General features: G+C 35.6%; 1 protein-coding gene across 40 annotated transcripts in view; it reads right to left on the reverse strand.

Annotated features, from left to right (window-relative positions):
• ICE2 (interactor of little elongation complex ELL subunit 2) overlaps positions 1-20,217 on the reverse strand; it is a 57,267-nt gene that overhangs the window by 24,255 nt on the left and 12,795 nt on the right. For 22 of the 40 annotated variants that reach the window (XR_012415009.1, XR_012415015.1, XR_012415012.1 and 19 more), the window contains 7 exons: positions 19,439-19,558; positions 9,514-9,651; positions 8,141-8,257; positions 7,813-7,972; positions 6,414-6,595; positions 1,628-2,621; positions 754-929 (listed from right to left, as the gene is read on the reverse strand). Coding sequence is in view for 30 of the 40 variants with exons in the window: in XM_073995925.1 (XP_073852026.1) it covers positions 754-929; positions 1,628-2,621; positions 6,414-6,595; positions 7,813-7,972; positions 8,141-8,257; positions 9,514-9,651; positions 19,439-19,558 (1,887 nt within the window). In the remaining 10 variants the exon portion in view is untranslated. Of the gene's footprint in view, positions 1-753; positions 930-1,627; positions 2,622-6,413; positions 6,596-7,812; positions 7,973-8,140; positions 8,258-9,513; positions 9,652-19,438; positions 19,584-20,217 lie in introns of all 40 variants that reach the window. The other 18 variants (XM_073995942.1, XM_073995937.1, XM_073995941.1 and 15 more) reach the window with 4 other exon arrangements.

Here is a 20,217-nt window from a genome sequence, read left to right on the forward strand (position 1 = left end):
TAAATGTGTGTGAAAGGCCATCTTTCAAAAGTTCTACTTGGACTTCTAAAGCAAGTCAAGAAAGAGCCCCAAAGAAAGACAGAAAAGAGCTCGAGTTCACATGTAATAATGGAAATCCAAATTCCCAGAGAAAACAGGAATATATGTGCCAATCTAGATGTAATCTATGATGATGCAGTTTTTTATAACGTTTATACAGGTGGAGTATCCCTTATCTGAAATGCCTGGGACCAGAAGTGTTTCACATTTTGGAATATTTACATATACATAATGAGATATCTTGGGGACAGGACTCAAGTCTAAACACAAAACTCATTTATGTTTCATACCCACCATATACATAGAGCCTGAGGGTAATTTTATACAACATTTTATATAATTTTACAAATGAAACCAAGTTTTGACTGGATTTTGGACTGTGACTCATCATATGAGGTCACGTGTGGTGGAATTTTCCACTTGGGATACCATGTCAGAGCTCAAAAGCTTTCAAACTTTGGAGCATTTTGAATTTTGGATTAGGGATGCTCAATCTGTATATTCCAAGCATGAATGTTACCAGCATTTATGGCTACTATATAGAAACACTTTCCCTTATTAAAATTGATCTCAGTATTTTAGTAAAAAAACAAAATTCAACCTGAAGATACTACTAAGAGTGCTCAGCAATTTAAACTCAGCAATTTAATGGCATGTTAAGTATCTGTTGATTATTTACGTGATCACATTCTAACTCCACGAATAACTACTTACTCTTCTGATTTTCTTCCGTTTTTTAGAACGTGGTCTTGTCTCTATCCTTTGGACACTGCAGCGTACAAGTAACAACAGGTCTTGCAGGCTAAATAACTTATACACAAAATTTCCTTCCTGAGGAGCTAGGTATTCCGATGTATCTTCAACATAGTCCTGAAGTTCATACGGCAAACCTTTAAAAATAGTATTTCTCATTTTTAAAATATATTAGCTCTTTACCCAGCATAATCAAGGATATAACAATTCAATTACCTATTTTAAAACTTCTATCATCTTTAATTTTCTACTCTGCCTAATGGACCTTCACACTATTACCATTTCTGTTTACTTTTACTGGAACTGCAGTAAGAGCTGAAATCCTAGCTTTAAGGTTCTTCTCCTTTTAACCTTCACGACGAACTCTAGGCAAAGTATAAATTCATGAGACAGCATACAATGTGAGAAAAGAAAAAGAGTTTAAAAAGTAATGCTATTCCTAATCTAGGCAGAGCTGAGGAGCAGATTTCACAAAACCAAAAACTATAAAACTGCAGTCCAACACCAAGTATAAATAATTTTTAAATCAATCAATGTTTATGATTATTCTGGATGCACTTACCCTTCATCAGTTTGACAAATCACTTTACTATAGCTTAGCAGTCACTGTACATGTTACATAAACACAAGTCACAAGACCCATACGCCTTTGTATACATATCTAGAGAGGACATTTTGGAAGCTGAAATACTGATCAATAGACTGAAAAAATGAATTATCAATGACTATATGACAATTACAAAACAGGTTGTAACAAAGTAAAGGAATGAGGGAGAAAAACCTAAGGAAAAAGAACAAGTAAAACGCTGTAAGCTCTTTGTAAATATTTACTTACGTCCTTTTGGCTTCTGAAATGCAGAAGGCCATCCAGATTTCGGCCAACTAGAGGAGTCTGAAGGACCAGACAATTGCTCAGAAACAGAAGGCTGTTTAGAATTTTCTAAATTCATTAAGGGCAATTCGGGTACTTTTCTGGAAATTGGCTTTAAGAGCTCATCCTGCATTTTTAAAATCTCTCCAACTGGATCAAATTTTTTATATACTCGTTTGATAGGTTTTTTTAAAACACATGACTCTTCTGGACTACAAGCACTATTAGTCTGCTTTCCTACAGAAGCCTGTCCTGAAGAAGAATTTGGACTAGCTGGTCTAGAACTTAAGTTAGAACCCGCAACAGCTGTCTTTCCATCACTATTATTTTTACACTCTGTATCAATGATTAAACACTCCTCATCTGTATCACTGCTGCAGAGAACTGTATCTTCAGTTTTAGCTGCTTCTGATCGAACAGTCTTTTCCTTTGAGCTGTCTAGGTTTTCCAGAACATTAGGTCTTTCACCATCAGCATGTACCATATGTACAGTCATATCATTTTTATTAGAAGTTTCAATTTCCTGAGAATTTTCTAACTGTAAGGCATCAGATGTTTTCAAGTCACTATCTTGCATCAAAGGCTTGTCAGAATTTGATACCTTTTCACATGATTCAAATCCCTGATCATCTTTATTTTTGCACTCCTCAGGGCCACCATCCATACCAGTGACCAGCTGTTTCTCCTTTTGCAATTGTTCCATGAGAATCTGAGATAAACTTCTAGAATTAGCAGAAATGTCTGGTGCACTTGGTGCCACAGTTGTAGTTCCTGCTTTGGGGGCTGTAGGAGCATCTGTCATTTTAGGTACTGTGGAAGTACTGGCTGGACTTGGTGACTTTGATGCTTTGGTGGTGGTTACTCCAAAAGTTTCAAGTTCTGTGACATCATCATCAAAATCCAGATACAAGTTTTCAAGACTCTCAATTTTTCGGCACTCATTGACTTCACAGGACATCTTAAGTAAATAAATTGGTAAAGTATTAGTAAAAATTTCAAGCTACCCTACCTATCTCTTAATGTCCCTATCTCTCTCATACATACTTCATGCTATTTTAAAGTAGAAAGAAAAGTCTCATGGTTATAAAAGGTTCTTGCCTAAGATGACAACAAACTACTGCCAACTATTATTAACCTTATTTTCCCATTGAAATGTTCATGATAACAGGCAAATTTGCCAAGTTGTAATAGCACAAGAAATGGAACATTTACGAACTACTACATCTCAAGAGGAATTTCAACTAATCAAAAAAAAAAAAAAAAAAAAAAAAAAAAAGACAAGACCACAAAAAAGAAATGTAGAGCCAAACGGGAGGTAGATTTTCATTTATGTCTACTCTATAGACTCTTGCAGAGACACTTGGTCTTAGCTGACCAGGAGGAAAGTTCCCCTGCCACTGTGAGGGCGCTGCTTTCTAATGCGGCCAGAGAAGTGTTGCCAGCTTCTGGTGCACCCTTAGTATCAACCAGTGACTTTCTTTCCACAACTACTCAGGGAAAACAACTCTCAGCAATAAAAGATGGGGCAGAAATGGACAGAAGGTGGTTTATTGTATTCTGAGACATGAAGTCATAAATGTTGTTTTTCACGTGCTGTTTTGGTAATGGAAAAACTACACACAGCTTTAACTTATTCAGGAATACATTGTCCCCTCTACAAGGAGACAAGTACCAGAAGATCTCTCTTCAATCTGACAGAGCACTTTAAATACCGTAGAAATTTGGTAATTGGTTATGTACATCCACTAGCCTTACAGTGCAGGATTTAAAGAAAGGTTCTAACAGCCATCAGTAGTGAGTAAGAAAGATCAACTCATGTAAGTTACTGAACCTCGCTGAACTTCAACTGCCTCATCTCTAAAACAGGTATAGCAGGGGCATCTTCTTGGATTTGTTCTAAAGATTAAGTGAGAAATTATATATAGAAAATCTCTTGGCATAGTGCCTGTCACACAGTAAGTAACCTCTCAGTAAATGGTAGCTAGTGAATGGTAATTCCTACTAAAAGACTACCAAATTCAGTAAAAAAGTAAAATTAAACTATATGCTGCTTACGTGAGACATTCCTACACAAAAAGGTTAAAAACAAAACAACTACAGATGCCATCAAGAGATAAAAAGAGGAGGAATAGCAGTGTAAGTGTTAGACAAAGCAGAATTCAAGGCAAAAAGCGTTAGATAGAAAAGGGAGAAATGCTAGTTTGAAAAAAGAGAAAATCCATGGTAAACAGATAGTGGTCATAAATTTTTATTACATAAACTGAAAAATAAAAGAAAAATTTGACAGAAATACAATTATACCAGGTCAATGAGATACTGTCTCTAAGTAAAAAATAAAAAAATACAGAAGGTATGAATAATATTAAATAATGAGAATATATATGAAAGATTGAAAATATATTTGTAAACAGATTACAAAGATAAACCTTTTCCCTTCCCCCAAGAATCCAAAGGGCATTTCAAAAAATGGACTATAAATTAATATACAAAGAAAATCTCAATATAGACCAAAGCAGAATCTGATAGTCTTATTCTATGTTCAGAAGGAAATAAAATTAGATATCATTAAGAAAAATGTTAACAAACAATAAACTCAAGCACTTGGAAATTTAAAAACATTCCAAATTGTTGGACTACAGAAATCAAAATAATCACAGAATACTTAGCAACAAAAATTAGGCTAATAGACATTAAGAGGTATAATAATGTGAGGCTACAAAAAAATGCATTATTCTCCTCTCATTTTTAGTTACTTTCCTAGGTGTTTGAAGACACCTGCACTGTAGAAAAAGCATTTTACTCCAAGTTCAGGGCCTGAAAACTCAGGCTACAATCTCAGAGAAGGCTCATTTACTTCTGCTTCACCCTGACTCCTGAGGTGCAGCCCCTTTGGGGTCCAGGCCCTTGGTGGAAAACTGAACTTTTCCTTTTATCCCTCTAGTCTTATGATGCTGCCAAAAGCACAGTTCATTTTCTTAGTTGCCTCTTCAGAACTGGCAAATATAATCCAAGGCAAAAATAACCCTAAGTAATAGGCTGACCTTCTAGGAATCCTGTCTTCTTCAGTACCTCAGCCCTACAATTCCTCACTATCTTGTTAGCTTTTTCATGCTTCTAAGAAAGACATTTTAATATCTGTCCAGCTTTTTTAGATGTCATCAATAAAAGGAGGGTCCCAATTACCTGGCCTACCATTATTGAAAGAAGCCACTGTCAATTTTTATCCTTCTTCTACCTCATGTTTCTTCTTGTTACTGCCTGACATTCACCTCAATATAAGTTGTAGGCAGAGTTTTAAAAGTAAAATGTGTAAGAAGAAAACAAAAGTTAAAAGTGCTTTATGACATGTGTATCATAAAAATATAAAAAGGCAAATAGCAAAGAGAAAAACATAAATATAAAAACCAAAAGGCCAATATCCTTAAAATTGTATGAGCTCTAAAGTACAATAAAAACATTTCTATATTTTATTTTAAACTTTTGTTTGCTTCCTCCTTTTACTCAAGTCTCTGTTCACATTTCCTGTCCTCAGAAAAGCCTTCTTAATCATGAATATAAAATGACCCCTTCCCCACCTATATCTCTATTTCCCCTTAGCCTACTCTATTTTTCTCCATAGCATTTACCACTACCTGCTTTTTTACTGTATTTCGGCCCTCTACCACTTATTTAAGGTCTGAGGGAAAATAGGTTTTGTTTTTATTCACTGCTGCTTCCTCCCTGCATAGAATAGTATCTGCTCAATAAAAACTTATGGAATGAATGAATCAAGTTCTCTATAAACAATGTATTTAAAAATCATGGAAAAAATATTTTACAATACAGAATAATAAAAGCTAATATTTACAGAGTGCCAAGTGTTACTCTAAATGCTTTTCATGTATAAATTCATTTAAACCTGAACAATCCTATGAGTTAGGTAATATCATGATGCCCATTTTACAGATAAGCAAACTAGACACAGAGATATTATGTAATCTGCCCAAGGTCACACAGCTACTAAGTATACTTAAGATTAACAATCTGGCCAAATACTTTCTGTACCAATCAAATTAAACTCATCTGTTCCTTTTCACACTTAAAAACCTAGATATGGGTCAGATGCAGTGGTTCACACCTGTAATCCCAGCACTTTGGGTGGCTGAGGCGAGTGGATCACCTGAGGTCTGGAGTTTGAGACCAGCCTGGCCAACATGGTGAAATCTTGTCTCTACTAAAAATACAAAAAAATTAGCCGGGTATGGTGGTGCACACCTGTAATCTCAGCTACTCGGGAGTCTGAGGCAGGAGCATCGCTTGAACCCAGGAGGCAGAGGTTGCAGTGAGCAGAGATTGTACCACTGCACTCCAGCCTGGGTGACACAGCGAGGTTCCATCTCAGAAAAATAAAGCTCTTGAATATGAATGAGACCAATTAAACAAAACCTCACATTAACCACCACCATCAATGAGTTTTCACTACATACATAACTAAAAACTGTGCTCACCCTTCAACATAAAATATCAAACTTAACCCTCATAATAACCTTGTCAACTAGGTACTACTTGCTTTCATGTATGAAAAGAGAAAACTGAGGCTGAGGGAGGTTAAGTTAGTTGCCTAAAGTCTACCTAGACTTGAAATTCAATTTAAGTTTGAATCTAAAGCCTGTATTTTTAACTACTAGGTTTAGGGATTTGCAATACAACTTTACGCTTCAAAAGGATAAACAAGTACATTCCCCTTAGGGGAAAAAAAAAAATTACATACGTCCATTTCAGATATAAACTCTTCAGGTTTGTCCATAAAGACTGCAGAGACTGGAACAGATGTGTTTTTGGACATCATAAATTTTAATGGAACTTCATGAAAGACTTGATTTCTCTCTCTCATAGTCATTTTCTTTTGGGGAAGTGGTGAATTAATATATATTACTTTAACCGGTTTTGAACCTTAAAACAGAAACCAAAGAAAGAGGTGATTAGTATCTAATCATGATACATTTTTTAAAAACAGGATGTATGACATAAGGATCACGAAACAAAGAGACACAGGAGAATGGCAGCACATGTCCCATATATTTGCTACCCTTAGACTAGAAGATATTCAAGTCCTTTAGAAATCTAAGGGCAAGAAAATCCAACTGGCAGAAGAAAAATGTCTTTCTAACAATGTTTAAAAAGGATTTCTAGTTTTTACTGTTATATTCTTACTGTCATTATTACTCAGTTTCTTATAGGAACTTGCAAAAAATGATGAAATATTTACCACAGAGAATATATTACATTTAACTCTAATTTGTAGTTTTGTTTCAATAGACATAATCTTTCACTTATTATATTTATGCTGTAACATATAATGTTAATTCTGAAAGATATTTAAAAAATAAAAAATTAAATATGAATCAAAACAGGAGGGAAATAATTTCTTATATACAGGAATTAATATGCAAATATTAATTTTATTGTTGAAAGACAGACTACCCTACGCTTATATGTATAGACTTACTGTAATTCCAAATTCCAGTAACAGACAAGTAAATAAGTCATGGAAATTCACCCATTTGAGGTTGTCTACTAAAGTACTACATTCCTTTCATTTCCGTGAAAGACAGAACAACCTGACCATTTCATGTATTTCTTGGCCACCCTATGCCATCATTTTGTCGCTCTCACCCTTAAATACGACTATAAGTGCTATAGACCTAATTAATTCATTTAGTAGTGCTGAGCCTATAGTAGCTTTATACATAAAAAGTTTTACTGAATGTAAGTGTCAAACTTACGTCCTCCTCAAATCAGTGCTTTGTCTATATTTAGACAGCTGAAATGAAATGGTTCCAACCTCTCTTTTTTTGTCTTTTTTTAAATTTTACTTTAAGTTGGGGATACATGTGGAGAATGTGCAGGTTTGTTACATAGGTACACATGTACCATGGTGGTTTGCTGTACCTACCAACCTGTTATCTAGGTTTTAAGCCCTGCACGAATTAGGTATTTGTCCTAATGCTCTCCCTCCCCTTGCCCCCCACCCCTCGAAAGGCCCCGGTGTGTGTTGTTTCCCTCCCTGTGCCTATGCGTTCTCATTGTTCAACTCCTTTTTATGAGTGAGAACACACGGTCCAACCTCTCTTTTTTGAGAGCATTATTTGACATAGCAAATCACAAACCTGCAACAGGTATTACTTGAATAAACACTGGAATTTCCCACTGTTCCTTGTACGTTGGTCCATGATTATTTAATAAGGTAAATAATGATTGACTAGTTAGAGCTATCTGAGGGTGATATCTGGAAACAAGCTTCTCTGCATTTGGATCTTTACTAATATCCTGAAAAACAACAAGTAATTTGTTACTTGGTTATACTTATTGAAAATTTCTTCAATAAAGTAAAGAACAAAAAAAGTCAGAAAGGAGACTTTAGGACAATCGGGTTAGATATATTTTGTGAGATATAAAAGATTATTTAGGAAGATCCAATGCTGCCTTGGTACTTACATAATGCATAGCTTCAGCTGTTTGTTCTGACGTTTCGATGGTAGATATATCGCTTTTTGAGAGCTGCAATTTCATAGGCATTGAGGGAAATACTGTTTTCACATATTTTACACTGCCCTAAATATGAAAAATAGTAATCATTTTATTGCAAAAATTGCAATGTATTTTTTTCTAAGAAAAGTACCTTTCATCATATGAAATTGTTAACTTGAAATTTATCATTCTACTAAATGTAAACATCAGATTTAGAAACTTCATGCCAAGATATTAATATTTTTGCTTGACAACCACTACCTGTGGTTTTTTTTTGAGACTAAGTCTCTCTCTGTTGCCCAGGCTGGAGTGCAGTGGTACGATCTCAGATCACTGCAACCTCTGCCTCCTGGGTTCAAGCAATTCTGTCACCTCAGCCTCCTGAATAGCTGGAATAACAGGTGTGTGTCAGCACGCCCAGCTAATTTTTGTATTTTTAGTAGAAACAGGGTTTTGTCATGTTGGCCAGGCTGGTCTCAAACTCCTGACTTCAAGTGATCCGCCTGCCTCGGCCTCCCAAAGTGCTGGAATTATAGGCGTGAGCCATCATGCCAGGTCAGTTTCATAGAATTTTTCCTGCCACTTTAAAGTCTATCTTCTCCTTTTAGGAGACACAAATCATAACAGGGGATGGTAGAAACTCCAAAATATCCTCTCCACACACTTACTTTCAATATGTTTGTAAATAAAATCCCATTAAAAAAAGGGGCTTTCTGCTTGTATTCAGGGGCATTCAGATGGGTGGTAAGAAAAGAAAATCAAGGAACAAAGTAGTGGCATTTTTAAAAACATCAAGTATTTGTATCTATAGAATAAAAACAAAGGGAAACAGATTGGTATTACATATTTTTAAAGTCACCTAATTATTGCTTAACATTTAAATATAATGTCTATATAAAGTATACATGAGCCAGGGGCAGTGGCTCACTCCTGTAATACCAGCACTTTGGGAGGCTGAGGTAGGTGGATCACCTGAGGTCAGGAGTTCGAGACCAGTCTGGCCAACATGGTGAAATCCCCATTTCCTACTAAATATAGAAAAATTTGCCAGGCATGGTGGCGGGCACCTGTAATTCCAGCTACTTGGTAGGCTGAAGCAGGAGAATCACTTGAACTTGGGAGATAGAGGTTGCAATGAGCTGAGATCATGCCATTACATGCCAGGTGACAAGAGTGAGACTCTGTCTCCCCCAAAAAAAAAAAAAATATGTGTATATATATATACACACACACACACACGTATATGTATGTGTGTGTATATATATACGTGTATACACACACACATATGTATGATATTTTGGGCAAAAAAAAAGCTTATATCCTCTGATGATAAATCTTACCAATGCAAGAAGAGTTTTTTCTAACTTTAATCCCATCTCTACTCTGAATGGGAAGAATCCCATTAAGCTGGTGACCTCGTGGAGAGTATAGAATTCTGGATACTTTTTCACTTGTTCAATGCAAGCTCTTAAAATTTTCTGAGAAACAGAAATTAAGAAAAATTCATTTGTATTGTATTTCTCTAATAACGCAAAAAGAAAATGTTTAGTTACATGTGACTATGTAATTATTCAGTGCAAAAATTAGCCTGATTTCATTAATCAAGCTACTAACAATACACACATTGTATATTCTTTATTTTCATAATTTATTTCTAACCCAGTTGCTTAAAATATTGATGTTTAATACTAAAATTAGCAGTCTCATTAAAATTTAAAATTAGAGGACACATAATATCATATTTTCCATGTTATTTAAGAAACTGTTAAAGAAAGGCACATGAAAATTTCAACACACTTGACTGCAATAAAAGCAGTTATATGAATAATTAGAAATTAAGTAGTATACTCTGAAAACATTCCCAAGCACAATAAGTTAATGAAGTAGTTATCTTATGGGTCATTGTAATCTATAATCTAAAAAAATCAATAACTTATGAGGAAATGTAATTGGTAAGTAAACAAAATTCACAACTTTTTGTGAGAAGAGTATGTGCCACTTGTGATAATATATAAACAATTCAGAGATGCACAGCTGTTGGGGGTGGGGAGAGTTGTTTGATTAAAACACATACATACATTATCTTCTAAGATACGTATTTCTTCTTCTTCTGTCAACGAACCTTTCCTGAATGTCTCATAATATATATTAGGTCACAAAAGCTCTTGGCATCTTTATATATTATCTTTATCATATATATCTACATACCCTCTCCCTTTACATATTTGTAAAATGTGTCAAGTTACAAATCATTTACTTTACTCCAGTATATCTTTTCATCTATAGTTTCAGAACCCCTTCCCCCCTTTTCTAATCCCTACTCCCTATGTTTCACATTTTCTCTCCTCATCTATGCTTTTCATGGCAGATCTTGATATTTAATCCATGGTATCATTTGTAACTAACAGAGATGTGGACTAATATGGAAAAGCTGTAAAAAATCTGAGTCAACTGCAAACTCATATCTGCAAAATATCTTTGCTCCTTATTTGTACTATTAGTTAACTTTCACTTGTAACATTCCTTTCCTATGGTAGTTATTACAAGAATTTGAATATGCAAAGGAAGGTAATACATAAGAACTACGTGAAATAGAGACTATTTTTGTTAGATATTCATTGGCACATCATTCCTGGTAAAACTGTGGTGGATGTTACAAGTGTTTTTAACTGAATTTACTTAATTCAGTAACTACAGCAAGAGAGTCAAAGGAAAATCTAAGACAATTTTACACCTACACTCTGTTACATTATATAATTATCGAAAGTATTTTACAACTGGTAGGTACTCAATTAACTAAAGGATCATTATTTAGCTTATGTAGTAAAAAAAAAAAGTTTTATACTAGTAATTTATCTTTCTTTGAAAAATAACTAACTGAACACAGGAGGTTAAAAGATTCAGGCTGTTCCCCATCACTCACGCACTGAGTGCTATTAGTGTTTAATACTCAAAATATCTTGAGAATTAAATTCATCAAAAGCATACGCATTTATACAATACACATCTATCATTATAAAAAATGTTCCCTAAATTTTATTTTGGGCTAGAAAGGAAAAATATTTCTGGGCTTGGTGAAAAGCAAGGAAAATATGCAAGAACCATAAATCAACACAAAGAGGAGAAACTAGAGCAGTGAGGAGTAAGGAAACCTAGGAAAGGTGAGGTGGCTTGAGGGCAAATTCTTCAACCAGTTCTAAGATCAGGTGGGAAGTCAAACATAAGACTTCTACATTTGAGCAGGGATTTGAACAGATATATGTACACTTATGTTCATAACAGCATTATTCGTAACAGCCAAAAGGTGGAAGCAACTCCAGTGTTCATCAATGGATGAGCAGATAGACAAAATGTAATATATATACACACACACACACACAAACACACAATGGGATATTAATCAGCCTTAAAAAGGAAAGAAATTATGACACATGCTACTACTTGGACAAATCTTGAGGACATTATGCTAAGTGAAATAAGCCAGTCACAAAAAGACAGATACTGTATGTTTCCACTTATATGGGGAACCTAGAGTAGTGAAACTCATACAGACAGAAACAGAATGTGGTTGCCAGGAACTAGGGGGAAGAGGAAACAGGGAGCTACTGTTTAATGGGTACTCAGTTTCAGTTTGGGAAGACAAAAAGTTCTGGAGATGGATGGTGGTGACAGTTGCATAGCAATGTAAATGTATTTAATGTTATTGAACTGTACACTTAAATGGTGAAAATGGTAAATTTTGTTATGTATACTTTACCACAATTTAAAAAAGAGAGAGAAATGGAGGACACACTGAGGTCTAGCCTTGGAAAAATTTGGAAATCCTAGGAAGAGAAATGAGAAAATGAAGCAGCAGTCATTGAAAATGGTTGAGAATTCTCCAGAACTGATGAAGGCTATAAATCCAGACACAGTAAACACAATCAGCCAGCAGGATTTTATTAAAAAGCATATTTTTATGAAACTCTAAAACACCAAAATTACAGTAAGAAAAGACAGAAGCCCTAAAAGAAACGACAATTAGATCATACATTTTTCAACAACAACATGAAAAAGTAGGATTGTATCTTTAAGTGTTGTGGAAAAAAGGTAAGTGCCAACTTTGAATTGTGTATGAAATAAAATTATATTAGTAAAATGAGAACAAGATAGATAAAAGATTTCCAAATTTTAAAAAATGGAGATTGTTCACCATTAAGAGACCTTCAGCAAAGGCACATCTAGAATACACAGGATTTCAAGAAGAATGAAAGAATCTCAGAATGTAGGTTTGAGAAGAAGAAACGGTGGGCCAAAATTTGGCAAACCTGTAGATAAATTAAAACAAACATAGTCCATATAAAATAATAATGTGGGTAGATTTAAAAAAGAAACTACATTACAACAAATAGCATACAAGTCAAGAGGGATATAATGACAGTCAAAATGTTCTATGATTTCTGTATTGTTCGGGAGGCTAGTTGATATTGAATAATGGAATTATTCACTGTAAAAATTCAAGAGTAACCACTAAAAAAACAGAAAGTAGACATGTAATTTCCAAACCAACAGAGAGGGGAAAAAGAGGAAAAATGTCAATCTCCTCAAAAGGAGTTTAAAAAAAAAAAAAAAGAAGAGAGTACAGAAAAAGTAAAACAGAAAGCACAAACAAAATCAATACATACTGTCATCATAATGGATGTAAATAGCTAAACTTTCTAATTAAAAGAGATTATCAGATTTTATTTTTAAAAGAAAGGAAAGCAATCTAGCTGAACACTGTTTTAATCCCACCTAGATTTTTGTAGAAATGGACAAGTTGATTCCAAAATTTCCATGAGAATGTAAAGAACCCACGATCTCAGGACTATAAAACTACAGTTATCGAGACCATATGGTGTTGGCATCAAGACAGACATACAGATTAATGAAACAAAACAGAGTCAAAAAATTGATCCAGGCTGGGCATGGTGGCTCACACCTGTAAACCCAGCACTTTGAGAGGCCGAGGCAGGTGGATCACCTGAGGTCAGGAGTTCGAGACCAGCCTGGCCAACATGGTGAAACCCATCTCTACTAAAAATACAAAAAAATTAGCTGGGTGTGGTGGCAGGCACCTGTAATCTCAGCTACTTGGGAGGCTGAGGCAGGAGAGTCGCTGGAACCCGGGAGGGAGAGGTTGCAGTGAGCAGAGATTGCACCATTGCACTCCAGCCTGTGTGACAGAGGGAGACTCCGTCTTCAAAAAAAGTTGATCCACGTGATGGTGACGAGGTAATTCAGTAAGGGAAAAAATACCCTTCTCAACCAAACTCTATGCTAAAACAGAGTTTCTCAATATTGGCATTACTAACATTTTGGACCACATAATTCTTTGTAGTGTTAGGCTGTCCAGTACATTGTAGGATATTTAATAGCACCTCTGGCTCTACCCGGTAGATGCCATCAGCACCCCTACCAAGCTTTAGACATTGTCAAATGTCTATTAGGAGGCAAAGTCACTCTCAGTTGAAAATGACTATGCTAGAACAACTAGATATTCATACGGAAAGAAATGACTTTTGATCCTTACCTTGTATCTTACACAAAAATTAACTTGAAATCAACATAGACTTATTTACGTGTATAAGTTAAAACTATAAGCCCTTTAGATTAGGGTTTCTCAATGCAAGCACGCCTGACACTTTCAGTTGGATAATTCCTTGTTGTATAGGACGTCACTCACATGCATTTAGTATGTTTAGCAGCATCCTTGGCCTCTACGCAGCAGATACTAGTAGCATTCTACCAGTTGCAACAACCAAAAATGTCTCACTGTCAAAGTCCTAGGGATGGGCAGGGTGGGGGGTGGGTGAGGAAGGAGTAAAACTGACGCCAGTCTGAGAATCACTTGGGATAGGCAAATATTTCTGTGCCAGAATACATGAAATCACTAACCACAAAAATTTTTGATAAATTAGACCATTAAAATTCTGTTCTTTGAGACACTATTTAAAAAATGTAAAAATACATCACAAACTGGAAGAAAACTATATATAATGGAGTTGTAGTCAGACTATATAAAGAAACTTTATGGCTTAATAAAAATAAAAGCAAATAAAAAATCAGCAAAATACTTCAATAGATATTTCACAAAAGAAATGCACTTAAAATGAGTAATTTTTATATGTAAATTATACCTCAATAGTTTTAAAAATTAAATGTGGATTTAAAAGGGAGGCTTTAGGATTTAACGGCTATATGATGCTCTAACAATAACAACACAGTACAATCTTTTAAAAAATGTGGGGGAGAATGAGAAGAGCATACAAAAAATAATTTCAATTGTTATCGTATTGATCACTAGTATTGTTATTTTGAGGCTGTTGTGAGTGTAATGTGGGATAAAGCAAATGAGACATATGAGATATTCTTTCCTAGTTCTATCCACTGAATTATTCTCAAAACAATGATCAACCCAGGAGCATCCGTAGTGCCCACATTGTAGTCTTGAAATATCACTTCACACTAAAAGAAACAAGGGCTCTAGAAAATGGCTGATTCCAGCGCCAGGGCAGGAAATGTAGAAAATGAGCCTCAAAGACTACCAGATTGACTGAAAAGCCAGTAGGAAGAGCCTCTCAGTGAGTTAGTATTATTTGAGGCTTACAACGGATAATAATCTTCGTGGACAGAAACACATATATGTTTAACTCCATGATTTAATAACATTTTAAAAAAAGAAAATACATCATCATTGGAGAATAAAAAGGAACTAGTTTTTTAAAAAGTGATATTTCAAAGGAAAGAATCTAGTATTTATTTTGTCCCATGGTAAGCTACATGAACTGGGAAACCGAATAGTAAATAAGGGAAAGCATATCTTTTAAAATTATTCCAATGAATAAATGATGCAATCAGAATATTACAACTGTGCAAACCACAGTGAATGAATGCATCTAGGCAGTGAGCATTAATAGCTGGGGTGGTGGTCAAAATGTTGGTTAAAGGACACAAAATTTCAGTCACGTAGGAGGAAAAAGTTCAAGAGATCAATTGTAAAACATGGTGATGATAATTACGATGTAATTGAAAACTGCTAAGAGAGTAGATTTTAAGAGTTCTCACAACAAAAAAATAGGTTTGTGAGGTAATGCATATGTTAATTAGCCTGGTTTGGCCTTGCCACAATGTATACATATTTTAAAAACATATTGTACAAAATAAATATATACAATTTTAGCTTGTTAATATAAAAAGATAAAATTCAAAACAGAAAACGGAGAAAAACTGCAATATACAAAGCCCATAAAGTTTTTGTATTTGGAATATATAAGGAAATCTTACATATCAATTAGAAAAAATGAACAGTTATTCTGCAAGAAAAAGTGAGCAAAAAGCATATGAAAACATGCGTGTGCTCTCCCCTCCCCCCATATATATATATATGTGTATATATATATCTCTATCTGAGATGTGGAGCAACAGAACACTTGAACACTGCTGGTTAGAATGTAAATTGATATAACCTGGTATAGCCACTTTGGAAAACCATTTGCAAATCTACTCAAGTTGAAGATATGCATACTCTATGACCCAATAATTCCACTCCTAGGTATACAAACAGTCCCCAGCTTATAAAGGTTCCACTAAATGATTTTTCAACTTTACGATGGTGCCAAATCATTGCAATTTTGTCACAACACACAGCATTCAATAAATTACAAGACACTCAATACTTCATTATAAAATAGGCTTTGTGTTAGATGATTAAGCCCAACTGTAGGTAAATGTAAGTATTGTGAGCATATTTAGAGTAGGCTAAAACACACCATGCTATTTGGTACGTTAGGTGTATGCATCTTTAATTCACTATAGGTTTATTGGGATGTAACTCTATCATGAGTCAAGAAGCATCTATATATCCAACAGAAACGTGTGCATATGTGTGCCAAAATAAATGTATGAGAATTTTCTTAAGAGTACTGCTTAGAATAGCTCCAAACTGGAAGCAACCCAAGTTCTGATCAACAGGATAAATTGTAGTTTATTCATATAATGGAAAAATGGACAGAAATGAAAATGAATGAACTATAACTCACACAACTTAAGAATCTAAAAAGCACAATACTGAATGAAAGAAGGCAGGCCCAAAAGCATTCTGTTCACATAAAATTCAAAATCAGGCAAAAGGGGCCAAGCACGGTGGCTCACGCCTATAACCCAGCACTTTGGGAGGCTGAAGCAGGTAGATCGCCCAAGGTCAGGAGTTCGAGACCAGCCTGGCCAACATGGTGAAACCTCATTTCTACTAAAAATACAAAAATTAGCTGGGCGCTACTTGTAAGGCGGAAGCAGGAGAGTAGCTTGAACTCAGGAGGCAGAGGTTGCAGTGGGCTGAAATCGTGCCACTGCACTCTAGCCTGGGCGACAAGAGCAAAGCTCTGTCTCTTAAAAAAAAAGAAAAAAAAATCCCCACAAAATCAGGCAAAAGAGAAGTAGAACTACCACTCTCCATATACACACAAAAAGCAAACAACTTATCACCACCAAAGCTGGGACAGTGATTATTTATTCAAGTAAGGAGAATGTTATTTATTATACAGGAGGACTACACAGGGGGCTTCTGGATTACTGGTATTGTTTTATTTCTTGTCCTGGGTAAGAGTTACACAGATGTTTACTATATAATGATCTGTTAAGCTGTACCTATTTTTTCTTTTGTTCTATATACTTTTCCATATATACATGACATTGCATAACATAAAATCTTAAAACTAAAAGGTCTTAGAAAAGTATCAGTGAATCTTTGCAGTGGGGATGTAAAATACAACTTAGAGAAAATGTGCTACCACATCAATATGGAAAAAAACATGACAATGTTTATCATTTACCATTTACCATTAGACCAAGTAATGTACTTTGTTAATAAAGTACAGTTTTATATCCACACAAGAAATATTTACATTGAGCACTTGAGCACTTAAGCACGCCAGACACTATTCTAGTAATTGGGAGACTACATCAGTGAATAAAACAGCACTTACAAAAAGGCACTGTTTTACAAAAACAGTGAGGAGAAGGACAATAAGCAAAAATAAAACATGGTAAAGGGAAAAGTGAGGGTCATACTACATTCCATAGGGTAATCAGGGAAATCCTCATTGATAGGTGACATCTGAACAGAGAGAGACATAAAAGAATCAAGACACTATTCCATGCAGAAATCCGGGGAACAGACTGAGAGAAAAATAGAAACCCCAAATGCCAAAGGACTTAAGGCGGGACTATGCTTGAAGTATTGAAGAAATGTAAAGGCCAGTCCGCAGGTGGGAGCAGAATAACTGATAGGACAATGTGTAGAAAGTGAGGATGGGGGATGGGAGGGAGGGGAGAGATCATGCAGGCCACTGCAGAACTTTGTAAAGACTTTTCCTAAGAAAGATGGGCTATAATCCCAGCACTCTGAGAGGCTGACGCAGGAGGATTGAGGTCAGGAGTTTGAGACTAGCCTGGGCAACATAGGAGGCCCTGTCTCTAAAAAAAAATTAGGTGCAGTGGCCTATGCCCATGTTCTTGCTATTCAGGAGGCTGAGGTGGGGGAGGATCACTTGAACCCAGGAATTCAAGGCTGCAGTGAGCTAGGATTGTGCCACTGCACTCCAGCCTGAACTACGACTTATGTATTAAAAACATCATTCTGGTCTTTTAAAAGGCACTATTAAAAAACAAGAATAGCTGCCAGCTCCTTTTCCACATAGAAAATTATGACATTCTATTTGGATACATTATATTTAGGTTCACAGAAAATAAAAATCAAATTCATTTATTTACAAGAATCACTCTTCTGGTTCATATTAACAACAAATTTCTTCCTTACAGTGTTTTTTTTTTTGTTTTTTCTTCCTTTTTTTGAGACAGGGTCACGTTCTGTCATCCCAACTGGAGTGCAGTGCAGTGGCAAAATCAAGGCTCGCTGCAGCTTCCATCTCCTGGGCTTCAGTGATCCTCCCACCTAAGCCTCCCAAGTAGCTGGGACTAGGACTAGGACTACAGGCACATGCCACCATGTCAGCTAATTTTTAAATTTTTTGTATAGATGGGATTTCATCATGTTGCCCAGGTTGGTTTCAAATTACTGGGCTGAATCCTTCTGCCTTGGCCTCCCAAAGTGCTGAAAAAATAGGTGTGAGCCACCGTGCCTGGCCTGTTTTTTTTTTTTTTTTTTTTTTTTAAAAACAGTGAAAGTGTAATACTCCTGCTGTCCTTCAACTTACAGTGCCTAGTTTTGCTTTTTAAAACTATGGTAAAATTTACCATCTTATCCCTTTTTAAGTGTAGAGTTCAGCAGTGTTAAATATATTAACACTATTGTTTACAGTGACCAGTTTTAAAGGCTTAAATTTACACTGATATTTATAAACTCTACTATAAATATATGTGTATGTACATATATAGTTATTATTTAAGTAGCATACTTTATCCAATTTTTTTGAGACAGAGTCTCGCTCTGTCACCTAGGCTGGAGTGCAATGGTGCGATCTTAGCTCACTGCAAACCTCCACCTCCTAGGTTCAAGTGATTCTCCTGCCTCAGCCTCCTGAGTAGCTGGGATTACAAGCGCCCACCACCATGCCTGGCTAATTTTCTTATTTTTAGTAGAGACGGGGTTTCACTGTGCTGACCAGGCTGGTCTCAAACTCCTGACCTCAGGTGATCTGCCTGCCTTGGACTCCCAAAGTGCTGGGATTAGAGGCGTGTGCCACACGCCTTGCCTATTTAAGTAGTATACTTTAATTTTCTGGTAGGCTCAATGAATGATGGTAGGGTACGAGCTGGGATGATATACAGGTCTTGCTAATAAATTTGCATGAATGAGTGAAGTATCAAAAAATGAACTCAGAGCTGAAGTTTATCATTTTGTGGCTGGTTACCACAAACATAATGAGCACAAGTTCCCGTGACTGAGTTTTAAAGTACCAGATTTTTAGGTACCAGGATAACTCTTTAAACACTATTCTCTCACAAGTGAAATCAGTGGGTCAGTTCAAACTATTACGTGAGTAAAATTTAATGATGTAATAGTTGGATCGTTAAAGAATATAAATATACATACAAATATACTATAGTACACAATTTTGAGATGTTAGTTTTTAAACTATTTTAATGCATGATGAAGAAAAGACCTGCGGTTTTTAAATTGGTAATATTGACAGTTCCAAATGCTTTTGGGTGAATCATCACACATTTCAGAATGCTGCTATTGCCTATCACTGGCAGTTTACACAAATGTGAGTTGATTTTTACCTCTGTGAAGAGACGGGCATCATCAGAAAGCATATTATAATCCTGTGCACATTTCTTTGCAGAATTCTGCAAAAACTTTAGGAACTCAGTAACTTCTTCGTTCACATGTTTTCTCATATCCTGATTTTTAAAAAAGTAGACATGTCTTGGGATAAAAAGTTTCATTAAAAAACAATTTTTTAATCATTGCTATAATAATTTGGACTTAATAATTAAAGTATCAAATCCAAAGCAGAAATCAAAAAAGTCAGTAAAAGTTATTACATGGTAACGATAAACTGCTATTAAAAACTCCACAAAATAGAAAAGCAAATGACTAAGACTATACAATACAAGCTCAGGAACTGAGAAGCTGATTTTATAAAATGCTGTCAAAATTTTTTTTTTAATTTACTTTTTGAGGCGGAGTCTCGCTTTGTTGCACAGGCTGGAGTGTGGTGGCACGATTTCAGCTCACTGCAACCTCCGCCTCCCGAGTAGCTGGGGCTACAGGCGCCTCCTCACCTGGCTAATTTTTTGTATTTTTAGTAGAGATGGGGTTTCGCCATGTTGGCCAGGCTGGTCTCGAGCTCCTGACCTCAGGTGATCTACCTGCCTCAGCCTCCCAAGGTGTTGGGATTACAGGCACGAGCCACCGTGCCTGGCCTCAAATTTTTTTAAAAAGACATACATCCAAATTGAAAAATGAGCAAATAATATAAACAAGCAAGTTACCAAAGAAAAAATAAAAATGGCTTATCCACATATGGAAAATGTTTATTTTCATTAGTAATCATAAA

This window comes from Macaca fascicularis, chromosome 7 (genome assembly GCF_037993035.2).
Source record: "Macaca fascicularis isolate 582-1 chromosome 7, T2T-MFA8v1.1".
Classification (NCBI taxonomy): Eukaryota; Metazoa; Chordata; class Mammalia; order Primates; family Cercopithecidae; genus Macaca; species Macaca fascicularis.